This window comes from Arvicanthis niloticus, chromosome 23, assembly GCF_011762505.2.
Source record: "Arvicanthis niloticus isolate mArvNil1 chromosome 23, mArvNil1.pat.X, whole genome shotgun sequence".
Taxonomy (NCBI): Eukaryota; Metazoa; Chordata; class Mammalia; order Rodentia; family Muridae; genus Arvicanthis; species Arvicanthis niloticus.
This window is the reverse complement of record NC_133430.1, coordinates 29,740,124-29,757,092: the sequence shown is the minus strand read 5'-3', so window position 1 is coordinate 29,757,092 and position 16,969 is coordinate 29,740,124. Positions and strand designations below refer to the sequence as shown.

The window sequence follows — 16,969 nt, the reverse complement described above, 5'->3', positions numbered from 1 at the left end:
CGTTCCGCGCCAGGTGCCCCCGGTGCCCCCGCTAAGCCGCTCCAGACCGGGTATCGCAGGGCCCGGCGCCCCTAGCCCTCGCCTCCCCGCCGCGCCCTTCCCCTCCCGCCCTCTCCGCTGCTGCTCCCCGGGGTTAGGGGCTAGGAGACCCAGACAAAGCCCCACTTTGTGAGGGAGGCAGGCTTGGAATGTGCGCGGCGGCGCGCGCCCCCTCCCCGCCCCACCAGCTGCGAGTCTTAGCTCCCGGGAGGGTCGCGACAGAGAAGTCACCTCGGGCGTCGCCCTCTACCCTTGCATCCCCGGCCCCCGTGGTCCAGACTTGGAGCTCACGCGGGCCCCTTCCACTCGCGCCAGTGTGAGTGAGCAAGGATTTCGTAGAGGAATTTGTTCTCTCCAAAACTGGGAGTGGGCACCGGTGCCTTGGCCCGCCTTTTTGGTGTAGCTGCAGGTCTGAGCTGTCTGGCCTCAGTCTCCCTACCCCGACCCCCACTTTTCTCCTCTCCTAGCCATCCTAGATCGCTGTGGGTCATTGTTCTCGCTGCCAAATGGGGGTGATTTGTACAGGCTGCCAAGTTGGGGTGTGTTCTCTTTATCCTGTTTTCCAAACAAAACAAGGCCTCTAAGGCCGACCCTGGGCAACCCACCTGGCCATCACTCCAGGTTGATGCTCTGAGTCTTACCAACTGGTATTTTATTGTACAGGAGCCACGCCCTGGTTTCTTAAAGGCGCCAGGCACTGTTTGACCATGTGTTATCTTTATAGCGGGTGTGTGGGAGGCCTCCTGTGAGGCACTTATCCCCACCCCACCCCACCCCCGCCTCCCTGATCATCCTCCCACCCCCCTCTGAGGATTTAGGAATGCCAGGGGGAAAGAAGGTGGTCCCAAGTGGCAGCAGCAGTGCCTCCCCGAACGCAGCCGCCACCACCACCGCCGCCGCTGCTGCTGCTGCTGCTGCCCACTCTGGCATTAAACGTTTGGAGACCACCGAAGGGGCCTCAGCACAGAGAGACGAGGAACCCGAAGAGGAAGGGGAAGAGGACCTACGAGATGGAGGTGTCCCTTTTTTCATCAACCGAGGTGGACTGCCCGTGGACGAGGCCACCTGGGAAAGGATGTGGAAGCATGTGGCCAAGATCCACCCAGATGGAGAGGAAGTGGCCCTGCGGATCCGTGGGGCCACCGACCTGCCCAAGGTAAGACATGAAGGGTCCAAGCACAATGAAGATGGGTTGTATTGACCTTGGAGCTAAGAAAGTAAACCACACACATCTTGTTGTTGATGAATGAAGTAGAGGGACCATTGCTGTGGTATAGGTAGGTGCCATCTGTCCAGAAGTTTCTTTCCAGTGCTTTTGGAGTCATCCGATGGAGGCTCAGTCTCCTATCTCCAGGAGGCCCTCCCCCCTCCCCCATGACTTCCTGAACAGGACCACAAATGAACTGGAGAACTGGTGTAGCTTGCCCTCTCTTTGGCTCAGGACACTGGAGAAGTAGAAAACTCTGAGGCTACATGCAGGGAGAGTGCAGGGCTTTGTACAATGAGAACACATTTTCCTATATTATCTACTGAGTTTAGCCAACAGCATTCCAAAGGGGGTGCAGTTTGGGTTCCCCATTTGAGATGAAAAACTCAAAAGGTACATGAGAAATAGCAGAGTTGGGGGTCCCACACCAGGTCTTGGGGTTCCATCTGCTCAGCTCTGGTGGGCACCAGATTTAGTGGCGTTAGCAGTGACCCTGTGGGGAAGAGATTAAGTTAAATATTCTCCTGCATGGACTGGAATTCCTCCACCACAACAGTGCCTCTGTAGGGCTGCTGAGTAAGGAGAGCCTCTGTCTCATTCATCTTTGTCTTCTTGAGGTCTCCTGTGTGCCTGGCACAGGGTGGACACTTATGTGTGCTTGCTAAATGAAAGGACATTTGGGGTGTGCTGTGCTGGGTAGTGCTATACCAAAACTGTGCAGGCTCGAGAGACAGAGAAGAGAGGAGAGGGAGAGAGAGAGAGAGAGAGAGAGAGAGAGAGAGAGAGAGAGAGAGAGAGAGAGAGAGAGAGAGAGAGAGAGAACTATTAATGTTTATGGTTCAATCTGAGAAAGCACTGTTGCTCCAAGTACCAAGGCCACTGGTCAGAAGCCAAAGCCTAAGGGTTAATCCTGAAGGAAGAGAGGGAGAATAATTACTGATACACAGGCCTGTTTTTCTCTTGGTAGAACCATCAGAAAAAAAAAATGTTTTTGGGAAAAGATAATCTGAGGTCTAAGGGTGAGCCGATGACTAATGTTCCCCAGGGGAATAACTCGATTGATTTTTGAACAGCTACATCATCATCTTCTCATTTATTTAGCTAATCTGAAACCGGACATTGTTTCCACCGTCTTATCCTTAAAACGAACACTGTGAAGAACATTCTAAAACACAAGTTTGGAGATCCAGCTTTGATTTTTGACCTTGGGATAGATAGCTGAACAAGAAAGTGTGACATCGTGGGTTTGGGGTCTTGTTTTGGATCGCCTACCTGCCTGTGTGACTTCAAGGCAATTCCCCCACCCCAGCCCTCAGCCTGCTTGAGTTACAGCTTTCTTATCTGTAAAATGGGTTGGTAGTGCAGAGGGTGAAATGAGAAACTATGTTAACCGTCAAACTGCAGATGGGGATTGTTTCGAGAAGAGAGATGGGATGCCATTCAGAGCATCTGACTGATGAGGCCAGAGTCACACACATGCTCCACAGTGTCTGGCCCTCTTGGTTCTGTCTGAATTAGACCATACATAGGGAGGTGGCACAATGGTCAGTGCTTTGGAGGACTCTGGCCATCAGTGTCTTCCATAGTGACGAGTCACTAATGTCATCTTCAGGCCTCGTGTTAGGAAAGGACATGTTTGAACAAATGAAGCCATTTTCTAGGGAAGAAAATATGGGGGCAGGAGTATGGGGGGGGGATTTTATGAGAGGTTTTGGACATTTCGAAACCTCATCTTTGAGCCTTGGGGAAAGTGAGGGAGCGTAAAGCTCAACTGTTACTTTGACTCAGGGAACCCTTAGGGTGCGGAGGTCATGGAGGAGCCCTGGAAACTATGGAGAAGAGCAGCAATATTGGGTGTCCTACTGGGAGCTGCAGAAAGGCCTCACCCTGACCTATCCCATGTGGCCTGCTGCAGAAGTCACACTGTCCCATGATGGGCCCTGGAAGGGTTTCTTAGGATACACGCTGTCTTAACAGACTTGCCTGAGCTACCGTTAACATTAGACTTCTCACACAGTGATCCATAACGTGGCATCTTTACAGGAAAGGAAGAGAAATGGGAACAGCAGGAGTCTGGCAGCTGCCAGGAGGGGCTGGGATGTGTTTTCCCCTCCCCCACTTTACTACAGCTTCCCATGACCCCACCCACCTTCCCTGAGTTTTACAGACTAAGTCTCTGCAGGAAGCTGGATCCACCGCAGCAGAGCAGTGCAGGCAAAGCCGAGCCCTGGAGGGGGAGCCATCATGTTGGCTCCCTTGCTATCTTGTAACTACTTATAAGAGGAGGCTGTGTCCTTGCCCCTTGGCATCCCCAGCTGTCAGTGGATCCGCAGCAATGCCCCTTTCATGGGGATACTGAGATGAACTGACAGCGGAAAGCGTGTTAACACCTCATTACGTGAGCATCTAATAGATCTGCAGTGTGCACAGAGTGGGCACCCAGCAAGCCATAGGTACTCGCAGACTTCAAGAGAGATGCCAAGCATAACAGTTTCTACAAGGATCCAGAAGCCAGTAGCAGGCTCTGCTCCTGCATCAGAATATCTCCTTGCCGTTTCCAGCCGCTGTCCCCTTTGAAAGCCCAGCAACCATTTACTTAAAACTGGCTGCTGTAGGCCTAACTGTGGCTTTGGCCACTGAACACCTGAAGATAGGAACCCAGGCACCTCTCGAGGGCCAGATAGCCTAGGGCAGTGTGTGCCCAACGGTCTTTGGCACATATCTGTAGCCAGGTGTTGGACAGTGCTCTGAAGTGTTGCTTGCAACAGCTCAATGATGCCCGCCAAGATGGATTCCGTTACTGCCCTTCCACGAGTGGGGCACATTCCCCTGTGAGACATCTGAGGCACCATTGTTCAGGAGTTCCCCTGAAACCATAGAGCTGGATTTCATAGCATGGCCGGTTCGGTCTGCTGTGTTCATCACTAAGTCTTCCCGTAGGGTTGTCCTAGAACCCTGGACTGTCTGGTGCTTGGACCAGGCTTTGCTCCTGGTAAGGTGGTCTCCAAGGCCATGCATAGGATCCTTGTCATTTCTGACTCTTCTTCCATGGTGGCCTTCTTGCCAGGCCCTTTGTGCGGCTTCTGTGGGTACCCCCGTTCCTGGCTTGAGTCTGTTCTCAAATCTCTCTGCCTGAGCTTTGGCAAGTGGTTCTGCTATGGTTCCTTCCCTGTCCATAGTAGTTCATGAACAGGTGGGTTCAGTCACGCAGCTCCAAGTTGCTGGGACCTACTTATCAAGAGGTGGTGACTGCTACACTGAGAATTCCCCACCACCACCACCACCACCAAGGTACGGTGACTTGGGTGGATGTGCATATCCTCCACCAGGATGGCCGGGCAGCTCCTGGAACAGTTCTGGTGTGCATTTGGCACAGAGTGATCAGGCTGGTGAAGGCAGGGCCCATCCTGAGCTTGTCTCCTGCTGGTGGCTGTGAGTGACAGTGCTGGTTTGAAGATGGGAGTGGTGTAAAAGGGGAAATAACCTCTCTGGGCTGTGGTATCTGCTGCTAGAGACTGCCTAGACAGGAAGCAAAGGGCCCTGGCGAGAGGAGAGGGAAGAAAGACATGCTAGACGGCATCCCTGAGCCAGGACCCTTCCTTCCTGCATCTCCGCCCTGTGGAGTGAGGCGGTATCTACTAGAGACACCACCCTGGTCCCCCACCATTCAAAGCACCCCAGAGACAAGTGTGTGGTGATAACCGTGTGTTACTTCCCTTCCTGATCGAGCCCAGCCAAAACTATGGCTGTTGTTTTCTAAATCGATTTAAAATTTGATTGTTTGATTTAAAAATCATCTGTAGGCCCAGCCTACCAAGGATGAATCCTTTCTTCTCCGTAGAGCCCCACCCTGAGTGTACCTAGGACACCTGATACCCCTTCTATTTACTCCTACCTTTACATTCACAGCTAAGTGGACAAGGGCAAGCCCCAGGTAGCCTTGGAGGGTCCAGTGGCAACCCACTGGGAAAGGGTAGGAGCCTACTGCTTAGGGATGGAGGGGGTGAGGAAGGGGCATTTTGAAGTAAGACCTGACCCATAATTTCCTTGGCCCACTGCCACACTCCTTGACCATTCAGGTTGGTGCTTTGGAAGCCCTGGCAGCCCTGTCAGGCCAGTGAGGTGGATGACACCCTTTGCTGAGGTTATATCCACCTGTTCAGGACAGATCCCCTAGTTTAGGGTGTCACCTGTAGAATGGAACACTGAGAAAAAAACAGTTGTAATCTAGTCCTCGAGCCAGAGTGTATTAGTCTGGTTTTCATAGCTATAACAAAATACCTGAGGCAGGACAATTATGAAGAAATGAGGTTTATTTAGCTTGCAGCCTTGGGGACTGAAGGGGCCCCCCGTTGGTTCGGACTCGGGTAATGGCGATGGATGGGATCATGACAAGAGCATGACAGATCACACTGGAAGCAAGAGGCAGAAGAAGGGGGAGCTGTGTGTTGCCCCTTTGATGACAACCCTGAAAACGGCCTTCTTCCTCTCCAAGGGCACACCTCCAGTTCCCTAATGCCTTCATCTGGAGCCCACTCAACATTACCAACCCAAGAACAAAGTCTCAACACCTTTGTTAAATCCAAGCCATAGACCATAGAACCCCAAACCCAAACAAATTAATCGCAATACAGACGTTCTCATTAAGTATTAATTCATGTATATTTTAAATTTAGTCAGTGGATCCTCCTATGCTTTCTAAAATTATTTAACAGCATAAAACTCCAAGGTCAACATACGCTCTACATTAAAAGTGCAGTCAGGTGTCAGGAATGGCTGAGCTGGGGCCTTGGGAGGAGGCTTGGGAGGGAGAGATTGCCAGGGGAAATGGCTCAGAGGTAGGAGCCTCCCCAAGGTAATGCTGCTGGGGGTGGAGGGGCTGGAAGCTCCAGGGTGTGCCTCTCCATGTGACAGAGATTTTTCTCCATCTGTCCCTAGATTCCCATACCAAGTGTGCCTACTTTCCAGCCGACGACGCCCATCCCTGAGCGCCTGGAAGCCGTGCAGCGCTACATCAGGGAGCTGCAGTATCCTCTCTCGGGTCCAGAGCTGTGACCACCACTTAGTGACAACCCCAAAGATCAAGTGGGACCTGGAGAGGGATCTGCAGGGTCAGCTCCCTCCCTTCTTCAGAGCTGCTATTCACTGGCATGGCATCGCTGTTCCCTGGAGCTGCTGAGGTTGTGTCTAAGTGCTGGACTCGCTCCAGCTTTTCCATCCCCATGCTGTGTGTGTGTGTGTGTGTGTGTGTGTGTGTGTGTCTATGTCTGAGTGTGTGTCAATATGTCTGTGTGTCTATATCTGTGTGTGTCTCTGTGTCTGTGTGTGTCTGTCAGTGTGTCTGTGTGTTAGTCTCTGTGTGTGTGTGTGTGTGTCTATGTCTGAGTGTGTGTCAGTATGTGTGTCTGTGTGTGTCAGTGTGTCTGTGTGTTAGTCTCTCTCTCTCTCTCTCTCTCTCTCTCTCTCTCTGTGTGTGTGTGTGTGTGTGTGTGTGTCTATGTCTGAGTGTGTGTCAGTATGTCTGTGTGTCTATATCTGTGTGTGTCTCTGTGTCTGTGTATGTCTGTCAGTGTATCTGTGTGTTAGTCTCTCTCTCTCTCTCTCTCTCTGTGTGTGTGTCTATGTCTGAGTGTGTCAGTGTGTCTGTGTGTTAGTCTCTCTCTCTCTCTCTCTCTCTCTGTGTGTGTGTGTGTGTGTGTGTGTGTGTACAGGAAGAGAAGGGGCTTCTAAGCACCTTGCTGAGGAAAGGGGGTGTCAGCTATAATTCATCATGCCCAAGCCAAGGGACAGAAGCAGCTCTTTGGGGTCACTACAGTGCTCGGTTTGGGGGGATGGGAGAGGGACAGGATCTTCTGCTCTAAGATATAACATCCACACCTTAAAGTTTTCTCCTAATTCTTGGCATTTTTCTTCTATGGCTGGAAGCCAGTTACCTAATGTCTCTGCCTTAGGCCCCAAGCTTCTGCCCAAGAGCTCCATGTGGGTCCTGTGCTTGTTTGCTTGCTCCATGTGGCTCATACAGTCTGCCTTCTTAAACACCCAGGAGCACCAACCCAGGGGTGGCACAACTCACGATGGGCTGGGACCCCTCCCTGCATCAATCAGTAATTAAGAAACTTCACCACAGGCCAGTCTAGTGAGGGCATTTTCACAATTGAGGTTTCCTGTTCCCAAATGACTCTAGCTGGTATCATGCTGACATAAAAGTAGCTGGCACAGGGGAAGTAAGTAGTGGTGGCCCCTCCAGCCTTCTTAGTTCTTTGGAAAGCCCAGCACTGCCAGGAACTGTCCCCAGCTAAGGCTGCTTTCTCAGCATGGCTGGGCTGGCTGCCCACTCAGTGTCCTCCCTGAGACAACAGGCCAAGAGGGAACAAGAGACATTGCCAAAGGGGGGTGGGGGGTGAGGGGCTAAGAGAGTGAGGTGAACCCCATGCCCTATCCTCCCCCTCTTCCTCGAGAACAAGTCCTCAGTGTCCTGTGGAGTGCTTTGGGGCAGATGTTCCCTGAGGCTTCTGTAGCCATCCTAGGGTCTACAGCCTTCCAGACGAGGCCAGGAAGTCCTTAACCACTGTCCCCAGGTACAATCACACAGGGACACAGTTCTTTGAAATTAAGAAGAGCAGACCTCTGACAGGGTAAGTACAGAGCCACTGGGTTTGCTCCCTTAGGGAACCTCTGTGGTTTGCATTCTAGTGACAGCTTAAGGGGTTGGCAGGGACTTTCCTGAGGAAAGCCAGCTATGGGGTGGGGGAAGGGTGCTACCCTGGGGCCCTAAGGAAATCCCAATGAGATAGCCACCCAAGGCTGATGAAAGGAAGCACAGTTGAGCTCTTAGGGTAGCCCCCTAGCCCCACCCCAGCCCCAGCCTCTCAGCCCTGCTTGTGAGATGTGGGAGGGAGCAGGGAATACCATTTCCCTTTTTCTTTCCTTGAAGCCTCCCGTGTACTCTGCATTATATGGTACCTACAAGAAAAAAAACTGCTTCTCTCACCCCTTAGTCCATCATGACTCAGCATGCAGACTTGCACTGAATCTCTTGTTCTAGACAGTTTAAGATGCTTATTTACTTAATCGTGGGGAAATATCCTGAGTTGCTTATCTGTTTAATTAATTGCCCCCCTCTTGAAGCCCTTGGGTGGAACCACATTCTCTAATTCCGGGCTTTGCTCCTGACCTACACTTGCTGCCGTGTGCTGATGCCCCAGTCCATCCTCTGGTAGGATGCAGGTGACCCAAAGCAGTGGCTAGGCTGAGCCCCTAGACCTGGACAATAGGCTATTTTGATAAAGCCTCAATTCCAAGTTCAGGGGTAGGCAGGCAAGACGAGTGACAGCTGTCAGCCTGAGATCCTACATCCAGGCTACAGAGAGTATTTTCCATCATTGGCAGTTGGCACGTTCTTTGGGCAGCTTTGGCTAGTTGAGGCGTATCTGCTGTGCTCAGGAAGGGACCCCATCAATGCCAAGCTTCTCCCCTCCCAAGCCCTACTGCCATGGGAGAAGGCGTGAGCTCCTCAGATCCCGGCTCCTCTCCTCCAGTCTTTGAGCAGCAGCCAGGCCAGGAAAGAGGAAGTGAAGGGAAAGAAGGAGAGACAGTAGGCCTATTTCCAGATCCCCAGTGCTTGCCTGCTTACCTGCCCCCCTCCCCACGCAGACTTTAGACTTGGGAGAGGGAAGGAAACACCAGACCTGGGGGAAGGCGGCCTGGAGGCAAGTCTCTGCCTTAATCTTTCTGGCTCATCACCAAATAGGGCCTGAAAGGGTTGGAGACAGTCTCCACACAGCTCCGCCTCCCTTTCTCATAGGCTGATGGACCTGGCCAAGGAAATGACCAAAGAGGCTCTGCCAATCAAATGCCTGGAAGCTGTGATCCTGGGAATGTATCCTTCCTCAGGCCTGGGAGAGACTGGCTCAGACTGGCCCAGCCTTGGCTGCTTGCTGTGGAATGGGAGGGTCCTAAGGGCTTCCTGTGCAAACATCTGTTGACCCGCAGCTTGGAGTAGCCTCCCAAGGTGGAGGAGTCTCTGTCAAAGGGAGTTTCCTTGGAGAGGTCTTCCTCTCCGTGCCTCTTGCTACTTTCCCGGGCTGGCTGGAGAGCTTGTTTTTGAGTTCCATGGTCAAGGTGACCCTGTTTTTGGAACTCACAGTGTTATACCCTGGCTGTTGTGCCATTTCTAAGAAACACTCTGGGAAAAGCTGCACAGAGGCCCAGTGTTGGCATGCCCAGGTAGCACTGATTTATAGAGATGACAGATGGGGTTTTGGAAGCAGAACTACCTAAAAAAGATGCACACGGTTTCTCAGCCAGCCCCGCAAGGGCAAAGGGGCACCTAGGAAGACTGACAAGCGCCTAGGAGAAGTGGCTCTCTGCAGGATCCCACTCAGGGCTGGGGAGCAGACTGGTATATATGGCCAGTTTGTCTTCTGAAGGGGCTCTTTGGCACACATAACCACCCTGACCTAACCCTTTCCTTAGCACACTGATGGACCAGTTACCTCACCAACAGCATGCCCACCCTGGAACGCTTCCCCATCAGCTTCAAGACCTATTTCTCAGGGAACTACTTCCGCCACATTGTGCTGGGGGTGAACTTTGGGGGCCGCTACGGAGCCCTGGGCATGAGCCGAAGGGAAGACCTGATGTACAAACCCCCAGCCTTCCGCACGCTCAGCGAGCTCGTGCTGGACTATGAAGCAGCCTATGGCCGCTGCTGGCATGTTCTGAAGAAGGTAAAGCTGGGTCAGTGTGTCTCCCACGACCCCCACAGTGTGGAACAGATCGATTGGAAGCACTCAGTGCTGGATGTCGAGAGGCTGGGGCGGGAAGACTTCCGCAAGGAGCTGGAGCGTCATGCCCGAGACATGCGTCTCAAGGTTAGCATCAGCAGTGGTCCATGGGGCCGGTGCCAGTCAACTGCTGCTTCCTCATGGGATCCCTTCCATGCCTTTCTTACCCGGTTGTCCTGACCAGTAGGGGTTGCCTGAAGATGAAGTCTCTACTTGGACTCAGGATTGGGCATTACTTAAACGTTCTGTTGCTAAAGTCCCTTCAAGGTGGGCATTGCAAGCACTGCTGAAGAAGTAGGGAAGGGGTGAGCTGGGTTTGCAGTCATAGGTCTGTGCAGTTGGACATGTGAAGGATGGCGACATGGTACTCTAGGCCTGGGTGCTTTGAATGGAAGAAGCAGACACCTGGCCTGTCTGAGAATGGGGTAGGATTGGGTAGTGAGCAGCCCCCACGCCTCCTATCCATCTCGACTCCTGAGTCCCTAAGCTCCCTGCCGGCAGTAAAGGACTAAGAGGAGATGGGCAGAAACGGGAAGGTCCACTTATGGGGAAGACACTGAGGGTGGTGGGCCCTCCCCTTCTCTTCCACAACTCAGAGTTGGAGGATTGTCACGGACCAAGAACAGTAGACGCAGATCCCAAGGAGTTGGCTCCCAGGGGCTTCTAGTAGACAGAATTGGTGAGGGGGCTGTCAATCTTCCTGGACTGGAGATACCTTTCCTAGGGCCTGCCAGGGCTCTCCCCAGAGGGGTCAGCCCCTCTGTATTACTCAGCCCTCCCGCACTGTGACCTGCTCCCCCAAACCGCTACAGTTAACACTGCCTTCCCCTAAGGTGGAAGCTGTCATAGGTCTGTATTACAGAGGGGCTTTTCTGTGCCTGGGCCACTGCCTTCCCCCAGCTTGATAAGCCTGCACCCCACCCACCCACCCCCACTCCGCCGGCTCTCACTGTTGGGAGCATGGTAGCGTTTTCCAGGCAGCCCCAAGATAAAGATGGAGCTTACGATTCCTTTCTTGAGTGCTGTTAATCTCCAGACAGCTCAGCGCCGGACTCCTCATGTTGCTTCGTTTTCGGCTACGTTTGAGCTGAGGAAACTCAAAGCAGGCTGATCATCCTACATAAGGGATGGTTTGGGTTTGGGGTTTTTTGTTGGTGGTGATGGGGGGGGGGGAGGATTGTTGTTGTTTAATGTTTTGTTGTTGTTGTTTTGGTTGGTTTGGTTTGGTTCTTTTTTGAATCAGAGATCCAGCTCCCAGTCTGACATCTGATTAGCCTGAGATAGTGTCACTGTCAGGCTGGAAGGACCTGTCTCAGCTCAGTATTTGCCATATCCCCAGCTGGCACATTGACCTACCCTGGGTAAAAAGGTCTCCCTACAAAGGTGTTTTCCAGTCCTATGACAGCCCAGTGATGCCTCTCACACTTATGTTTGGGGACCTTCAGGAACAGCCCTACCGAGGATCTGCTGCCCCAGTGGCTTTAGTGCCAGGGATGACCCAGAGGTGGGGTAAAGGCCACCTGAGGCTTGGAGTACAGACTGCATGGGGTGATGGCTTCCAGGGACTGTGGCTCCTAGCAGGACAGAGTGGGCCATGCGGCAGCTCAGAACATCCTTTTCTTTCTTCCTCCCTATCCAGATTGGTAAGGGGACAGGCCCTCCTTCTCCCACCAAGGACCGGAAGAAGGATGTTTCCTCCCCACAGAGGGCCCAGTCCAGCCCCCATCGCAGGAACAGCCGCAGTGAGAGACGGTGAGGAAGGAGACCAAGCACAGTCTTTCCCTTTTCCCCTCTTCACTTCTCCTTTCTCTTCCCCATCCTTCGCTCTTTGAGAAGTCACTTGGGACGATGGGTCCAGGTGTTTATGTGTTGGCAGCCTAACGGCACTTCGGTGCCATTTCCCTAAAGAAAAGGCCCTTCAGCTGGGTCTGGATGCACTGGGCCTGGCCAGAAGGTTTGAAGACAGGAGGTCTGAGGCAGGGAGCAGAATGGACTGAGGAGGAAGGAAGGACCCAGTGGGGCTCCCACAAGGCCCTGAGCTCTCTTAAAGTTTGTTGAAAGGCCTCTGTATATGACCAGAGGCTGTGCAGCCAGGACCGAAGGCTTTGAACACAACTGTTGTCTCCTAGGCTCTGGGTTTGTGTCTGTGTCCAAATGGCAAGATTTGCTATTTAAAATATCAGGCCTCTCGCTCTGACTCCCCTCCTCTCCCACACACTTTAATGATAACTGTGCCTCTGGAGCCGCCTCTCTGCTGTGAAGTGAGGGGGTGCTGAGCAGGCCTCTGGTGCTGAAATACTCACTGCCCCTGCCTTTGATCTAGGAGGCTTTCTTAGGGAGCCAGTTCCAGGTTGTACATGAAGCTGGTGCCCACAAGTTGTCAGTCTAGTAACCGCCATCAGAAAGCAGGAGGGTGTGTGACCACAGGGGTCCAATCATCTAGGACCTTTAGGCTGGCTCCTGATTCCACAAACATTCCCCACACCCTCTGCTGCAGCTACATGGGCCCCTTAGAGGGGGAAAGCCAGTGGGACAGCTCTCCCTTCCTCCCCCCTCCCTTTCTCTATTTCCCTAGTAACCACTGGCTCTTCTTCTGTACCCTCTGCTTTTCTTCCTTGCAGGCCTTCAGGGGAGAAGAAGCCTGCAGAGCCGAAAGCCATGCCAGACCTCAGTGGGTACCAGATCCGGGTGTGAGGCAGATGCCAGCATCCCCAGGCCTCCTCTGCTTCTGGAGGCCCAGACCCACCTGCACGAACGAACCTACTTCATTCAGGCAGGGGCTGGTGATGGGGCTGGCTTGGGGTGGGAGGCAAGAAGGATGCCTTGCCCATTCAGCCCCAAGTGACCTCCCCTCCCATGAAGCCACGCCCCTAACTGTGGGTCAAGAAGCAGTTAGTATTTTATTTGGAGTTTTAGCTCTACAACTGAAGTATAAGATGTGAAGGCAAAGACAAATGGACATGTTGGTAGCTGTCAGGGTCTGCTCTCTCTTTCTCTCTCTGAGCACTGCGTGGCTTGGGGAGGAGGGCTGCCTGGTGCTCCTTCTCTCAACAGTGGTCAGGGTTTGTGAGCCTCACCTGCCAGTGGGGTGAGGGTGGGGTGGTATGGGAATGGAGGTATTTTCTCCAGCTGGGCCTGTCCTGGCAGAATTATGACCCAGGGAAAGGGAAGCAGGGTAGGAGTTCTCCTGAGAAAGATCCGTTTATTTTTCAAATCAGGAACTTGGCAGAAGCCACATCTGCCTAAGGTGGAAGCCCATGGCCCAGGAGAGCCTTTTAGACAGCACTGTTTCCCCCAATATCCCTCTACATCTTCACCACGGCCAGTTTGGGATTAGGCTACAGGAGAACCAGGAGAAGACCGCAGTGAGAAGAGTTCTGGCCCCTAGCACATCTACTGGTTCTGTCCAGTGACTACTGCTACAGCCCAGGGGCTCCTTGCAGAAGGGCTGGGCTTCATAGAGTACCCAGACTTGTACTGGGGACACCATGACCTTAAGAAACTGGCTGGGCATGGGTTAGTTGAATGGAGCCCCCTAGTTGTGTAGGAGTGGGGTCTTCTCTCCTCTTCTTAAAAGCTCAGCACTTGCTGGAGAAACAAGACCATACCAGGCTGCCTATCCCCCGGTGCACCTTCCCTGCCTTAGCTGCCTGTTTAGGCTTGGAGTAGCAGCCAGTTTTAGCAGCTCCTTGGGACACTGACGGGGGGAGCCCAGGCAATAGGAGTTGTCTGTCCCTGAACCTGGGGCACAAGATCCCTGGTAGGAAAGTGAGGTGTGGAGAGTGGTGAGAGACGGGCTGGGGGAAGAGAGCCAGGCCTTGAGTTGGGAGTGTAAGTGAGAAGGGCTGAGGGAGGCAGTTCAGGATGGGGCTGCGTGGGGACTGTGTGGGGACCAAGTTCCCTGCAGCACAGGTGGCACTTGTCAGGTTGCTGGAGGCTTCAAGTGACAGACGGCAGCTGGATGAGGTGACCCATTAAGGGGCTTTACTGAGAGGTGGAGTCAGCCTGGGCAGCTGCCCATAAAGCTGCAGAGGGCTGAAGGCTGGTTTGGATAAGTGTTAGAGACCTAGGGACTCAAATGCCGACAGGGCCAGCAGGGGACAAAGAAGAGGGCTGGGTGGGGACTGTGTCCCACCAAAGAGAGCATATCCCATTAAAGTGGGATGCTGCCACTGTACAGTCCCACAGTGCAGGCCCTAAGGGGTATTGGCCTTTTTTTTACTTCCTTTTATTTTTTAGGCCAGGGCTCTAAATTAATATATGAATTGTAATTTTTAAAAGTTTAACCAGTTCAAGAAATGATCACCATGGCTGAGAGAATACCAATCTACAGTGTCTGGGGTAGAGAGCATGGCCCGGTCGTGGGGAGACTCCTGCTGCACTATGGGTGGAAAATGTGACAGTTTAAAGTTTCCCAACGGCCAAAAGGACCACTTCCGGTGTCTCCCTCCTGGCCCCATCCTGCAGGCAGAGGCTGTGTTTGTGCTTGTTGGGTACAGTGGGACTGAATGGTGAAACTCTAGCCTGCCCAGAAATGGATGGTAGCCAGGGGGAGGAGGAGGAAGAAGAAGAGGAGGAGGAGGAGGGATGCCCTTGTTGGTGGCATGTGTGGCTACGAATCACACCAATAGCTCTGGGCCCAGAGCCAGGCCCATTGGGGCCCAGCACAGGAACCATGGGAGTCTGGCTGTTTAGTCCCTTGTCTTGCCCCTTGGAAAGTCCTTCTCCTAGGCTGCGCCCCTAGCCAGACCCATGAAAGGGACCTGACACTATCTGATCCATCTCAGAGTTCAGGGAGTAGGGATGGTAGTAGTCCCAGTAGCTCCCATGCCTACCTTGAGAGGTGCAAGTCTGGACAAGATCTTTTTTGGGGTCTGAATGCAGCTGCTTCTCCTTGGGAAGGCAGCGTTTTATGTCTCTGGGAACTTCAAGATACGACAGACTATGGGAGAGAGGTGAGAGGAGAGCTGGAGTCAGGTGTATCTGGAGAACACCTCCAGGTCCCAGAGCCTTAGGACAGGAGCTCTGAGGCCCAGGAAAGAAGGGAGCAGGTCGAGCCCTGACTTTTCAGGATATGAGGGAGCAGCTGATGGCCAGGGGTACACACACCCCTGCTGTTCACCTCTCCCAAGCTAAGGGCCTCCAGCCTATGGAGACCGTCATAGGCTGCCATAGGCCACAGTGGTGCTTTTTTTTTTTTTTTTTTTTTTTTTTTAATTTTTTATTCTTCCTCATATGTAGCAAGCCACCCTTCCCTCTGCGGCCATTTACCCAGGCTGTGCTCTCTGGGGCTGGCCTGGCTGTCTGGTTTCCGGGGAGGCAGAGGCAGGGACTTTGAGGCCTTAGTCACCATCCATGATATCACCTCATCTCACTTCCTATAAGAGACAGGGATCTGGCAGATGTCTCCAGACCTCCTGACTCAGGCCTGCCTTTCAGCTTTTCTGCCCCACTCTCAGGGGCTGAAGAGGGTCAAGGTGAGGTCAGAGGAGGCTGGTTGGTGGAGGTGGCATGGACAGAGGTTCCTCGTGCTTGGTGTTGAGTCAAAACACTGGGAAGCTGGCTTCCGAGAACCTTCCTCTCCATCCAGCTACCTGCCAGACCTTTCCCTTCCATAGCCTCACCTTTCCATGCTCCCCTGGCCCCTCATGCTAGTCACCCATCCTTAGTGGGCATGGCCAAGTGGGCAGAATGGCGGCCTGCTGGCCCCAGACTTGATGATGAAGCCTAGAGACTAGGTACTGAGGAGCAGACTCAGGAAACTGACCGTGGCTGATGTCAAAGCCAGTCAGATCATGCCCTGACCCCTTTCCACCTGGGAAAATGTCCTGGCTCAGGGGAGTAGGTCTAATGATAGCTGCACAGGCTTTGTGCCCTGAGGTCTGTACATGTGTACCCCTGGCTTTCCTGCCTGGAATGAGTTAGGGCTTTATACATCACCGACCCACCCTGACATGCTGTCTGTGGTGTTCGGGTGCAAGGATGCCCAGGTGGGGACCAACAAGCTAGAAGTGTGAAGGGCAAGGGTATCCTCTGAGGGAGTGTAGGCAGGAGTTAAGGATTCACCTTACCGGGTGCCACAGCCTTCCCCGGCATCTCCAGCCAGGTAGGGCTGCCACCGTACTAGCTGCAAGTCCTGAGCTAGGACCCTCTCACTCCAGTTTGGTGCTTTGGGGTCCCAAGCTTCCTTGTTAAGTCTGAAAGGAAATCTGGGTACACTTGACCCCTGGGCCAGTGATGACGGACCACCCATCCCCTGTGCTTTGTTGGGCTCTTGTGTTGTCCCTGATGCCATTATTCTGTCCTTGTATCAGTATTACCCCTGCCTTTCAGTGCACACTTTGTCTCATTCCTTTCTCACCTTCCCCTGAAATGAATAAAGTCTCCCGGCTCCCATCGTATGGGCTGGCAGAAATTACATGAAACCTTGTCTGCTCTCCTTTGGGTGCTGCAGCCCAGGCCCATTCCCACCTTCGTCAGCCACTCCAGCTGCAGGAAGAAGCCAAGCTCCCAGTAGATGGGAGGATAACCAAACTGGGGAACAGGAAGCCTCCTGGCCCTGCATTCTGACTCTCAGTCGGTCAAGGCTGTTTAGCTCCTCCCATCCCTACTTTCCCATCCTGCTGTGAGGTGCCTCTTCCTCACCCAGTTCCCAGGATATAGCCAGGCCATATCTCCACAGTCAATCAGGATAAAAGAGAAAGACAGTTCATTTCAGAAAACCACAGCAACCAAGATTTGAAGTTCCTTCTCATCAGTTGCCCATCCACGGCTCTGAGAAAACCTTTGGCTCCACCACTTTGTCCTTTGGCTCTAGACCTCTTAGCCACCCACACTAAGGAAAGAGCCACACTGGAAACCAAACCAACACACACAAGAATGATCTCTTAGAGCCCACAGCATTTGTCAGCAGAAATCATTCCTCACATGTCTCTTC

At 53.0% G+C, this 16,969-nt stretch overlaps 1 protein-coding gene across 1 annotated transcript; it reads left to right on the top strand.

Moving 5' to 3' along the window:
• Positions 1 to 812: 812 nt before the first annotated feature.
• Vash1 (vasohibin 1) lies at positions 813 to 16,433 on the top strand. The gene is made up of 7 exons (XM_076921592.1): positions 813 to 1,195; positions 6,185 to 6,273; positions 7,825 to 7,881; positions 9,051 to 9,125; positions 9,738 to 10,119; positions 11,672 to 11,784; positions 12,654 to 16,433. Exons 1-7 carry the CDS (start codon positions 860 to 862, stop codon positions 12,724 to 12,726), a joined length of 1,125 nt encoding a protein of 374 aa, XP_076777707.1. The 5' UTR covers positions 813 to 859; the 3' UTR covers positions 12,727 to 16,433.
• The last annotated feature ends 536 nt before the right edge of the window (positions 16,434 to 16,969 follow it).

What these genes read in the sequence shown, in the direction of transcription:
- Vash1 (XM_076921592.1), top strand. Translation starts at nt 860, where the DNA reads ATGCCAGGGGGAAAGAAGGTGGTCCCAAGTGGCAGCAGCAGTGCCTCC. An exon ending in GGGCCACCGACCTGCCCAAG is followed by an intron (nt 1,196 to 6,184) that starts GTAAGACATGAA and finishes ATCTGTCCCTAG; the next exon opens with ATTCCCATACCAAGTGTGCC. An exon ending in CCCGAGACATGCGTCTCAAG is followed by an intron (nt 10,120 to 11,671) that starts GTTAGCATCAGC and finishes CTCCCTATCCAG; the next exon opens with ATTGGTAAGGGGACAGGCCC.